The sequence below is a fragment of the Scardinius erythrophthalmus genome (genome assembly GCF_964197995.2).
Source record: "Scardinius erythrophthalmus genome assembly, chromosome: 5".
NCBI lineage: Eukaryota > Metazoa > Chordata > Actinopteri > Cypriniformes > Leuciscidae > Scardinius > Scardinius erythrophthalmus.
In genome coordinates, this window is record NC_138225.1 from 51,590,173 (window position 1) to 51,603,068 (window position 12,896).

General features: G+C 36.4%; 1 protein-coding gene across 6 annotated transcripts in view; it reads right to left on the reverse strand.

Annotated features, from left to right (window-relative positions):
• Positions 1-12,896, reverse strand: part of smtnb (smoothelin b) — a 71,967-nt gene that overhangs the window by 18,464 nt on the left and 40,607 nt on the right. For all 6 annotated transcript variants that reach the window (XM_081366556.1, XM_081366557.1, XM_081366555.1 and 3 more), the window contains one exon: positions 10,332-10,405. In XM_081366556.1, coding sequence (XP_081222682.1) covers positions 10,332-10,405 — 74 coding nt within the window. The remainder of the gene's footprint in view (positions 1-10,331; positions 10,406-12,896) is intronic.

The following is a 12,896-nucleotide window of genomic DNA, read 5'->3' on the forward strand; positions in this document are numbered from 1 at the left end:
TTTACCAACACAATCCAATCTGAAGTTAATTAATACATTGTTCGACCGGACATAACTGGTTTATATATATATATAAATATAGGTTATATGCGCACGTGATATCAGGAAGCAGCGTAATACACACATGACGACGACGGCGATCTGCAAATCGAGTTACTCTCCCACTTCTGCTGGTTTTACTTATCTTATCCCGTGCGAATTGGCCATTAATATTACAGATGTCCTGTGGTAAAATTACATTACTCCATCTACCCTTGTCAAGTTAATCCTATCCGAATAGGGCTTTATACTACCATGCTATTGCTCCGCGAGACACAGGCGGTTGGAGACGACACAGGCGACGTGTGGCAAACAGCAGCAAAGGAAGGAGGGTGTATCTCTTGGTTTACTTCAGCTTCAGATGAATTGCTATTTGCTGGATCGACGTCTTGCTCTTCGGTCAGTTTCGGTTCAGGCAGTCCGAGGGCATCACAAAGCGCCAGTACTTGCCTTGCAAGCTTCTCTTGCCAGATCCTTAAACTTGCATTCTCCTGTTGTAAGGTGGCAATGGCCTCGACCTGAGGCGTTGTTGCTTCCTCCAGACGTGCCTCGATACTTCTGCCGAAAACCTTCAAGTCGCAATGTATCTCTTGCACGGCTCGTTGAAGATTGAGTTCAAGCTCATAAAAACGCTCATCACTGGCTTTTCCGTCTTCATCTTTATCTGCAACCGTCTGTAATAAAAGGTCTCCGATCACGGCCTCTAGCCCCGACTCGGCACAATCCTGCGGGAGACTGACTTCATCGCCTAGATTTGGCGTGGGGTCCAAGCTGACGCCAGGCATGGTATGGTTAGCAGCTTCTCTATGTGCCAAATAATCTATAAAACTACAACAATTAGAGTCTATAAGAACAATCAGACCGAATCGCCTTGCAATAGTTACAGACTACACAAAATACACTTCACTTAGACCCACAGTTGAGACAAATCCCAGCCCTTTATACCTCACGCCAAACCCCTATCAGCTGTCCAACACGTCAGCCAATGGCGAGCCTTGGAATTCTGTTGCCATGGCAGCTGGAGGCCCCGGAGCCCCTGCTAACTCAGGTGCCACAGTCATCTATTTATCAACAGTGGCCATTATTCCAGTAGGCAATCACCCATAAGCCCCTGGCTCTCTTTATTTAGAGCTCTTGTCCTTCACACCTTTCACTAGCTGAGAACAAAGTGCAGGGCAACGGTGAACTATGTGACCGCATGCACATTGCAGCAAGTACAAGGCACAAACGGTTTATTAGCTTTTTTTGTTAAGATGTCTGAAAAACCTTAAATCTTAGTAATAGATGTACTACATCATCAGGGTAGGGTTGCACCAGCCGTTTGTAAGTTCTTACTTAAATTGAAATGTTCAGTCCACACTAGAGGCTTACTAACCACTAGCCAGTTTGTAAGTAACTCGGTTGCACCATTTGTTCTTAAGGCAAAACGTAGTTAGTAGGTCGTAAACTCTCCGTAAAGTAATGCGTAGTCGCATAATGACGTTTTTATCCTCAATGATCCAATAGCAACCTTCAAATATGTGAGATCCCCGATCCTAACTTCTACAGTAGAAATATGTTTCCATTAAAATACGATACTACTTAATGATAAGTATTTTAATATGCTAATAAGATTCAAACTGTATTTGAAATTAATATGGATTAATATATAAATACAGATACAAAAAAAACATAAATTACATTATGACTGGTTTTATTTGGCATGCACAACATGGAGCGATATACACATGTAATTTATTTACATAATGTTCACTATGATAAAATGTAAAGGAGTGTGTAAATATCAACATTATCATATATAAGTACAGAATTGAGGGACTGTCAGGTGAAACGAGTTAATTGATGAAATTCAATCAATCTGCCGTTTTATTTCAACTGTTACTCCTAGTTAGAGGCTTCCATAAATATTTATTTTATCCATAGTTGTAGAGAAATACAATAGAGATCATGATTCTCCCTCGATTCTGAAGACACCTAAACAAAATAACACGTAATTTACTAAAGGTTCTGACGAAATGTTATTTGCTGCAGTTAATTTAAAAAATATATAATAATAATTTGAATAAAATATTTTAATGAATGATTAAATGACTCAAAGATTTCACTTGTTACATGACTTGATGCATCTGCGTTTTTGAACAATTCTCTTGAGTGAATGATTCAATGACACACAAATTTTAACAGTCACTTGTCGCCACCTACTGGTGTAACGATGTACTCGATATACAATCGTTATTTGAAGCACCAAGTTACTTTCTAAAGGTGATTTGCTCTATTTTGTTGTTCCCTATTGAAGACATCAGTGTTTATATCCAAACTACAAACTTTTATTCCAGTACTACTGTGATAAATTGAATATTTGTAACATAGAAATAATGATACTGTGTGGTTGAAAAAACAATTTGTGACAGATTGCGTGGGTGTTTGAATCGAGATTGCAATCTTTTAAAGATTATTCGTGCAGCTCTAATGCGCCAGGCAATAGCCTAAATTCTCCCAAAACTATTGAGAAACTCATACAATGGAGGTTTATTTACTGTTATTCTTGTTGTGTATGAAGACCCTTTCACGCAAAGTGACTCACCGGTACAATCATTTCAAACTTTACTTTTATCAGTACACACATTCTTTGGCAATCGAACCCATGACCTTGGTATTGTTAGTGTTAAGTTTCAAGTTTAATTTATTTATAAAGCACATTTAAAACAACCTCGGTTGACCAAAGTGCTGCACAAGAAATATCTGGGTCCATCCCCAAAATTAAAATAAACAAACATTCACAAGACATTAAAAGCACAAGAGTACAAATAGGTTTTCAAAAGACTTCTAAACTCGGACACTGTGGACGCTGCTTTGATAGATGACGGCTATGTTATTCTTTACCAGTTGAGCTACAGGTTTTAAAGTTACAATGAAACAAAAGTAGCAACAGATCTTTTTTTGTATTGTGAGTGTGACATACATCTGTGAGCAATATATATAAATAAAAAAAGTAAGGCTGTCATCGGTTGTTGGCTGGATGAAGGCAGATCTGAATGAGCGTTTCCAGTCGATTGTCATTGTCGATTGTCTTTATCATAGGACTGAAACATTATGCAACATTTATGTGTACAGTGTAGAAGAACTAATTTCTTTTTGCTGGACACTTTGTCCCAACCAGGTTACAAAAACTTACAATAACATTGGGTTTTCTAAAATGACCATTTTGATGAGATAACACTTCCTTTCCAATTATAATTGGAAGTAAGCCAGACTAAATCACTATTTAGAAACAATGCATCTGTATGATAATGTAAAGAACAGACTTAATGCTGGCGTGTTAAATTTGTCACAACTTAACATTAAAGAAAAACCCATTATGCAAGCAATTAGTTGAAAGCGCTACTGTCCTGTTTCACGTTTCAGATTTCTGGCCTTGCTTTGATGTAGCGCAGCAGTTGTATGACTAAAACGTGCTTTAGCTGTCATTGGGAACCTTTTAGAGGCCAAAACCACCTCTGAACTAGTTGACCCAGATGAGAGATCGTTCAATAGCATGACTGCGTCAGCATATATTTGAGGCTCAGACAGCTATTCCAATCAGTTCAGTCTCATTCGAGCGACAATGCCTGACCCTCAGGCGCTCTGCTGCGACTTACTGACAGCCATGCCACTAAAAATATCATGCATAGTTTAAAACAGAGCATCTAAATATACCACTGCAAGCTGTAAAACAGTGCCAACAAAACAAACCTTGTGAAGAATGTAGGCACGCACAGCCGGAAGAAATGGCCATGCACTATTTCCTGGGGAAAGTTTTAAAAAAGCATGTTTTCCTTATAGACACCAACGTATGAAATTAAAAAGTTACTTCTTCCTTCTAAAAAAGGGCAGTGAAAAGTACAGGTTGGCATTGTGTGGTGGACATCCAGGAATAGTCAGTGGGACTGTGGTTGGCAACAAGCTGAATAGCACGAATTACACAAACAGAAAGATTTAAATATGTATGTTCACTAGCACTGAACATGGCATTGTGGTAGATTTTTCCTTTTTCGCACCTGACCCAAGCCTACCTCGACGTCCCTGAACGTCTACAGTCGACGTTAGTTTCCTATAATATTTATAAACTCTAGCGCGTCTACACATGGACTTTAGCTGAGTGCTCTAATCCTATACTCTAATTTGTTCCCCTAACTAACTTGCTGCGCAGCAATAATAAACCGACAGACTTCAGCAAATGTCCTTTAAACGCTTTAATCACGGCCGGGAGAGTTCTTGAGCAGTTCTCAGAGAATCTCCCCCAAGAAGAAGCTTTAATCACGGCCGGAGGATCTCAGACAAGTTTCAGAGAGAATCCCACCAGCAAACAGGAATACAACAGTTTTTATAGAATAAAATGCATGGCGAAAATGACATGATACATTACATCATTTCCCTACAATTTGATTGGTTCTTCATAAACAAACCCTTCTGTTACTAGGTAGAAGCAAAATTATCACGAATCATCAAAAAAACATAGGAAAGGGTTAAGAATTGATTACTCAATATTGTCATGAGACAATGCAGACAGTATATTTTTGATATAAAGGCAAAGAACAGAACGTTTTAGTACATTTTGTTTCTAAGTGTTAGAATGTTAGGCCTGAAAGGGGAAGTAAGGTTTAGATGTTAGAAACATGGTTAGTTTATAAGAGAGTTTACTATCTTATCTATTAAAACTCCATCACAGCATCAATGACATTATTCCATTCTACAAATACTAGGGTGATATATATGAATTTTATTTTGCTCTTGACTAAAAGTTAACTAATACAATGGACGACGTATTGCATGATTAATTTAATTACTCTCCTAAAAATGCATATAGCCTACCTAAAAAATGTCTTGACTAGTATATAAAGTACATAAACTATAAAAAGTAGTTGAATAACACAAAGACCGGCTAGTCCAGCTACATTAATGTTGAAAGGCCTAAATAAAACTCATACAATTTAAAGAATAATAATGTAAAAAGAAGACATTTTGGTGTTCGCTTGATTTCCATTTCAGTCACGTCTAGCTGGATAACCCCCCACACACCATCATTGGCCCAAAATCTCCTCCACATATTGATCGTCTGAGAAATTTTTGCTTTCACACTGAAAACTTCAGTCGGTTGGGACAGTTTTAGATGATTTTCCATGTACCACTCCTTCTTGGTTTTCACATCAAGTCTCTCCAAACCTTGCATCAGTGTTAAAAGGTTTGACCTACGTCTAGTACAACCTGTACAACCGTGAGGAAAATACTTTAAAAGGAACAGAGAAGCAAAGGGGAAACAATATCCATTTTACGACCACCCAAATGCATCCGTTACGATCAGTTGTTAACTTCAACAGTGCTAGACATTTGTCTGTCATTGCACTTGTAATAAAGCTCAACCAAATCCTGTTCAGGTGAATGTTTGCTAGCACACAACACCGCAATCACATTCTACACCTCAACTCAAACTCATATTTACCTCAGTACTAGATTGTCGTATAGAAATTTGCCGTCAAATCATGATCCCTGCTGTTTCCCTCAAGGCTTTCTCTTTCTTCCCTGTCGCGTTCACACAGAGACATTAATCCCTCATTTGTGTGGAAAAGCCTCGCCAACCTGCTAATGAACCGTTAGTGCTTATCCTTTAACGAGATTACCACACTGCCCCAAATGCGTTAGAGACGCGAAGGGAATTACCATCTAATTATTTACTAGTTCTTATGTACTACAAATATTTTACCTTCAGTTAAGCGCATAGGAACATCTTTTACTCCCTTGTTAAAAAGTGTGCTTTATTATATTGAATGTGGACTTGTAGTGTACTTCAAATCTTAAAAGTATATTTAAAAAAAAAACTGTACTTGGAGATAATACAACTAATGAAATAAAAGGCCAGGTAACACCATTTCAAGTCCACTTTAGACATTCTACTAACTATAAGTAACTTTATAATAACTATAAGTAACTAACTATAATAACTATTGTACAAATCAACTAACTCTAATTAGACTATTAGTAAGGAGTCTGCTTAAAAACTGCTAACACTTTATTTTCATGTGTTGACCAACGTTGACCAATCATGTATGGAATAACCGATGATGGGCCGTTGCATTATTTTTCTAATAAGTCAATTACTTAGTTTATATAAACGATGTGTTGAGGTGTGGTAACCAGGGTTTTATTTAAAGACAATTGTCAGGTTTTTGTCCTTAAAACCCTTGTATGTAGGAGTAATTTCTAACGCATCTCATCCCAAGCCTCCATTGCTTTATTGTCATTTTAGAGCTAGTAACGGAGGCTTGAGCCATTGATATGCCGACCAATCAAGTTATAAGAGAGATTGCTTGTGCGTGTGTGAATGACCTGAGTGCGATTCGGCAGCAGCGCCTCGACTAATATCGAAACTGTGCGTTTAAAACCTAGCTACTGAGAAATTTCATGCAGCTTTTCAGTTGTGAAACTACTTTACTGCTGTAGATCTTTTAAATAACTTAAATAATTAGGCAAAGTAATAAGGAACTAATGCGAATATTCATCAACCAATCAGAAAGAATCATTAAACGGCCCTGTAGTATAATTGATTATAATTGATTTAAAGTTAATATATTTTAAATGTGTTAAATTGCAACTTCATCATTTACAAATGTGTAAACAAATATATTTAAATTCACTGCATTAAAAGTTTCAATAAAAATTATTGTTAAGTATATTTTAGTTTACCATAAATGTAAATTCAGTAGTAAACTTTAACCATATTTAAGTACCAGACAATAAGTACTATAGTAATTATGAAATTATATATAACAATGTACTTCAGTGTGTCAAAAACTCTCTTAAATTCAGCTAACTGCATTTCATATAAATTTAAACAATGGTAAATTTTAACATGCAATTAAAGGGTTAGTTCACCCAAAAATGAAAATTCTGTCAGTAATTACTCACCCTCATGTTGTTCCAACCGCGTAAGACCTTCGTTCATCTTCGGAACACAAATTAAGATATTTTTGATGAAATCTGAGCCATGTCTCACTCCTCCATAGGCTTCTATGTGACCGAAACTTGCTGGCCCAGAAAAGTTATTAAAGAGATCGTTAATATAGTCCAAGTAACTCCAGTGGCTCAATCTTAAGTATATCAAGCGACGAGAATACTTTTTGTGCGCAAAAACAAACAAAAATAACGACTTTATTCCACTATTCATTTCCGGTCATGTGTGTGATGCGTGATGACGTGTAACACAGACGCGCTGCGCAAAAACACTACGCGAACCAACTAGAGGTCCAGAGAGAAGGAAATGAATAGTGGAATAAAGTCGTTATTTTTGTTTGTTTTTGCGCACAAAAAGTATTCTCGTCGCTTGATATACTTAAGATTGAGCCACTGTAGTCACTTGGACTATATTAACGATCTCTTTAATAACTTTTCTGGGCCAGCAAGTTTCGGTCACATAGAAGCCTATGGAGGAGTGAGACATGGCTCAGATTTCATCAAAAATATCTTAATTTGTGTTCCGAAGATGAACGAAGGTCTTACGGGGTTGGAACAACATGAGGGTGAGTAATTACTGACAGAATTTTCATTTTTGGGTGAACTAACCCTTTAAGTGTCTGAACACACAAGGGCTGTTATCCTTAATCAGTCACAAATTTGCAGATGTCAGCCCTTTAAGTGTTTATTACACTCTGGCCTCTTAACCGGTTCTGTATTAGCTATTAGGGGAGGCTGAGGATGACTGTAACTCACATAGGCCACACACACACACACACACACCAAATTTTTTGAGAGTTCTAAATGTGAGAATCATAGTCACTCCCAAAATTGCTATGATGTCAAATATCAAATCAAATGTTTTAGCAACACTAACGCTTGTTTGGTGTCTGTGCTTTTTGACCAAAGTTATTTCAGTGATTTGAGACGTATTGTGTCAGACAATTTAAAGTAAACCACTGTTGACAGAGGTGCTGTGTATTGTTCAAGCTTTTTACAAGCGGTTTTTACAGAGTGTGCTCTCTTTCAGTGTTGCCGTGTCTGCTTTTTATAAGCATAGTTTTTTATAAAGACGCTTACTTAGCCTATAAGCAGTTATGCTGTTTTATGCTTTTTTAAAGAATACAGTCCCGTATAAGGTCTTATTCTGGTGAGGCAAGTCTCTTGTTTTGGCCTTATTTTTCTAGGGAGATCTGGCAACACTACTTAACGCAATTAACAGAGCAAATGGGTTTTTTTCTGTCATCCTTTGGCTGTGCTACAGTATAAGATCATGCTATCGTTCATTCAAGACTTAAATGAGTTAAAAAGTGTTGAACAAAGAGTTATGAGAAAATGGGATGGCGTCAGATCATGGCGTCATGTGCAATAAGGATTCATCTATATTCAATTCATAATTAATGCAGAGAATACTGTGCAGTGTAAAGCACTGTTTACAAGGTTACATGGGTCAAAAGCAATGAAAACAATAACGTTTGTACATTTTGGCAAGCAGAAAAAAACCTCAGTGTTGAACCCTGTTATATTAAAGGCACAGCTAAATGTGACATTTATTACAATGGGTGTATGTGAATATATTGTTTTAAGTTAACAAATTAAAAGTTGTTATATTTTTTAAAGCCTATTAAAATGTTAAAATTGATAGCTTTCAATGATACTATAATGCTGAATGGCTATCATGGTTAAATTTGAGGGGAAAATCCATTTAATAGAGACATCAGTGTCAGTACTGGTCTCAGTGATACAGGCCTTCATTCACAGCGCTTAGTAAAAAGATACCATTAAACAAATATTTAGAATAAATTTATGGTTTTCTATGTTGTTTTTATATTATTTTGGAGAATCAATGTGAAAGTATTACAATATAAAATATATATGAAAACTATACAAAAATGTGCAATTATTTACTATTTTTATTGACATGCACGCATTTATATATATATATATTGTCGATTTGAATTTATGATTTTATGCCAACTTAATTATGTGAAAGTTACATTCACACTTCATTGCAGGGTTTCTTTCCCATGAACAGAGGAAACAACATCTTTGGTCCTGGAGGCACTTCCTTTCTGAAGCTTTTGTGAATTGTTTACGCTTGTCAACTGTTTCATTAGTGAGTGATGAGACGATTTAAAGTGTCAAATTTACGCTGAGACAGTGTAATTCAGAGGTGAGTGTCTATCAGAGAACAAATCAGATCCTATCCACCTTATTCCTGACGAGCTCACTGCGTGTTGAATTATGGGTGGCTCTTCCGGTTTGGGGAACTTCCAATCAAAAAGGCTGAAACTAATCATTTCAAATCATAAGGTTGCCCTACAAATAAAGCTGATCGTCAGTTTTCCTTCATGATTTATTTTCAGACATCATGAGAATAACGTTACACTTGTTATTTTAACGTGACATGTTATAACAAAGAATATCTCTGGCAAGAGCTCTTTTCAGTCGCTGCTTTCTTTTCCTCGTGATTATTTTCTTTTTTTTTTCTTTGCAATCCGCTGTAAAAGTATGAAAAAGTACAACATATGCTGCACATTTGTGCTCTGTTCTCCCGAATTTAATTTACGATATATTCCATTAATAATTCACTGCAATGCACGAATAATCTCTAATTTTTCTCCTCAAATCCTCACGTCTCTTCCCAGGTTTGTTTTCACAGGTAAATGCAATTTATAATCTGTCAAAATGACGGAAATCACTTTGAAATAGTATCACGAATGCTGAACTTAATGAACATTTTTGATTAAGGCAACAGAACACAGTACAGTACAAAATACAGTATTTTAAGTGATATTTAACCGTCTGTTATTGCTGTGTGAAAGACTCACGCTTTTGGGGTTATTTGGTCTGTTAAAAGTACTTTTTTGATGCTTTTACACTTTTAAATTTCCTTTTAATGTTCGAAGGTTGAAGGGTGAGTTGATTAATGTCATCTCATTGTGACACTTTTTTTTTAACGTATTGCGTTCATAGAGTGAGCGTTTCACACTGATTGTTTACAGATTAACGGAAGTTACACCCATAATTTGCGCAAAGCATCATGGGGCGTAGGAATAAGGTGCATAGAAACACTACACTGGAAATAATTTCTATGTGAGCACAGCAAAGCGCTGTTACTCATTTAATGTGCAAAGACGACGTTTAAGTAAAGGCCATAAGGGCACATCAGCAAAAAAAGAGAAGATGGATAATTCATATTAAAATACTGACTAATATTAAAAGTGGACCTCAGGGCAAATGGCGAGTAGAGGTTTTCAATGTCTCATCTGCATGCAAATACAGTTTTGTTTTATGTCAAATACCTTAACAGAGGATCCAGATGAGAGACTTGAGCTGGTAACTTTGAACGGTGTCGCTCTTAAACCAAGAGTCAGCTCTGAGAGAACAAGGGAAAACAGCAAAATGAGAACAGTTACAAGATTTAGATGAGACTGAGCTTCTTAAGAACGTCTAAAGATGGTGCACGGTTTAAAAACATCATGCCACCCCAAGAAATATTTACACAGCACTGTTTGGATGTTAAATAGAGCTTCGGTCAGAGTGGAATGGAGCCTTTAGTCTGTTATGTAAGCTGCCACAATGGCACCACATAGGGCTCGTAAATTAGCATTGCCACATTACTGCTAATGTAAACACTACTCAGCGCCCTCTGCGTTCTCTATGTTCGGCATGGGATATAAGGACACTGCTTACTGCACTACTGCCTAACGGTTACTTAAAAAAAAAAAAAAAATCCTGACACTTATTTTATTTTAGCTAGTTTCAAAGGAAAAAAAAAATAATCCCTCAAAATTACAGACTTAAACAAAAATTCAAGTGAAAAAGAAAAATATAAAAACAAAAGCTAAATTCAACTATTGATCAAAATAATGGTAATGTCCAATCATCATCTTAGGAAAGGAAATGTGTGAATTTGTATCCAATTTTGTGTGATATGGTCTCGCCAGTCAGATCAAAAAATATTATGCCAAGAAAGGGATGTTAAAACAATTGTGGATGATATCACATAAAATCGCATTGCTTTGTGGGATCCAGTCTCACTCCATGTGCTCTGGTTGCACACTGCACATTTTGACAAACATAGTAGGTCACATGGGTATTTCATGCATACTAAATTCCAGAGTTCCCAGCCTTTTTGACCAATTTTAAATGCTTTAAAACACATTTCCATTTGTTTGTCTCAAACTATTGCATGGAATTAAAATCAACATATTAGAATGCGTTTTGAGGGATCATGTGACAATGAAGACTGGAATAAAGACGCTTTGCATCAAAGCTTTGGTGAGAACAAGAGACTAGAAAAATTTTTTTTAAACAATGGTATCAAACCCAAACTTTTGAATGTGTGTTTGTACAATACGCATGTTCAAAAGTCTCCAAATGTCTTGATTCCCTCCCCCCCAATCTAATAAAGTAAACGGTGTTGTTTTTTCATCAGAACTTGATACGGTTCATTGAAACCGTCATGTTTTATCCCAAGAGATCTGGTTTTCCTCAATAAATTCCCAATAAAAACCTTTTTGGCCAAGAACACACTGCTGATGAAATCAAAGAGTGGACACTGTTCTTAAATAAAGCTGTCTGCTCGGTTCACGGTGTCTTCCATCAGTTAGCGAGAGATTACACAGTATGTCAGTTTCCTTGTGTGGTTCAGTGCGATGGTAAACACTCTTTTACTGCAGGTCTATAGCGTTATATATCCTGAGGCTTTCAAGTACATCTTCACTGCCTGCAAGACCTTTCAGAGTCAAGGATGAGCAAAGCACTTCCAAAAAAGGAAGACCTGACAGAGCTGTGGCACTATGACAAATAAGGTCTGTTGATGATACTGAGAGGAGACAGACAGAGAGAGACAGAGAGAGATATGATAAAATGAGAAGAAAAGTGATCGTGTTTATGCATCAGGCAGACGAAAGAGGGTGAACTGCAATGTGAATTATGATTATATGACAGGGGTCCTTAGGCACACATGCCAGTAAACTAACATATAACGGTTATTTTATATCGTTGTGATGGTATATATGGCATTGCTATGTATGGTATATACACACACACACACACACACACACGTATCAGTACATAAGATATAACTGGATATAACTAAAAATGGTTGAAAATCCATGTGGTAATGTCTACTTTTGGATAATCCAGTGAATTAGATGCTTTAAAATGAATGAAAGTACTTAATCTCTTTAGATTATTTCCCCTTTTTATTTTTTATGCAAATTTGCTAAATAATAATTTGTTAGAAATATCATTTGTATCATATTTTGTTAAGTCTGAAAACACCTTCACATTATGCAATTCAAGTTAAAAACTCAAAACAGTGAAATTAATATTGCTCACATGACCCACTTTCAGTACATAAAGAGATCCGCTTTAATCCATGTGAAAATAAAGACAAGTGTGCAATTCATGGAAACACTTTACAATAAGATATCATTTGTTAGCATTAGTAAACTACATTAGTTAATATGAACACTGAATAAAACTTCGACAGCACTCATTAATCTTAGTTCATGTTAATCTCAACATTTACTAATACATTCATACGGTCAAACGGTGTACTGTTGTTAACATTAATACATTTTTATTAACCAACATAAGCAAAGGTTAAATCAATGCTGTAAAAATGTATTGCTAATTAGCTGTGTTTCCATCCAAAGCTTTGACGACAGACTTTGGATCAGGCATTTCAGACGCCGTGCACCAAGATCAGTCAAGCTGGTTAGTCCAGTCGCGCAAGTCACATGACTTTTTTGATGTTTCCATCATAGTTTATGCTCATGTATTCTTATCGGATGAAGTTACTGTATGGCTTTATAGTCGCTAGTCACCATTCACTTTCATTCATAAAGTAATAAATA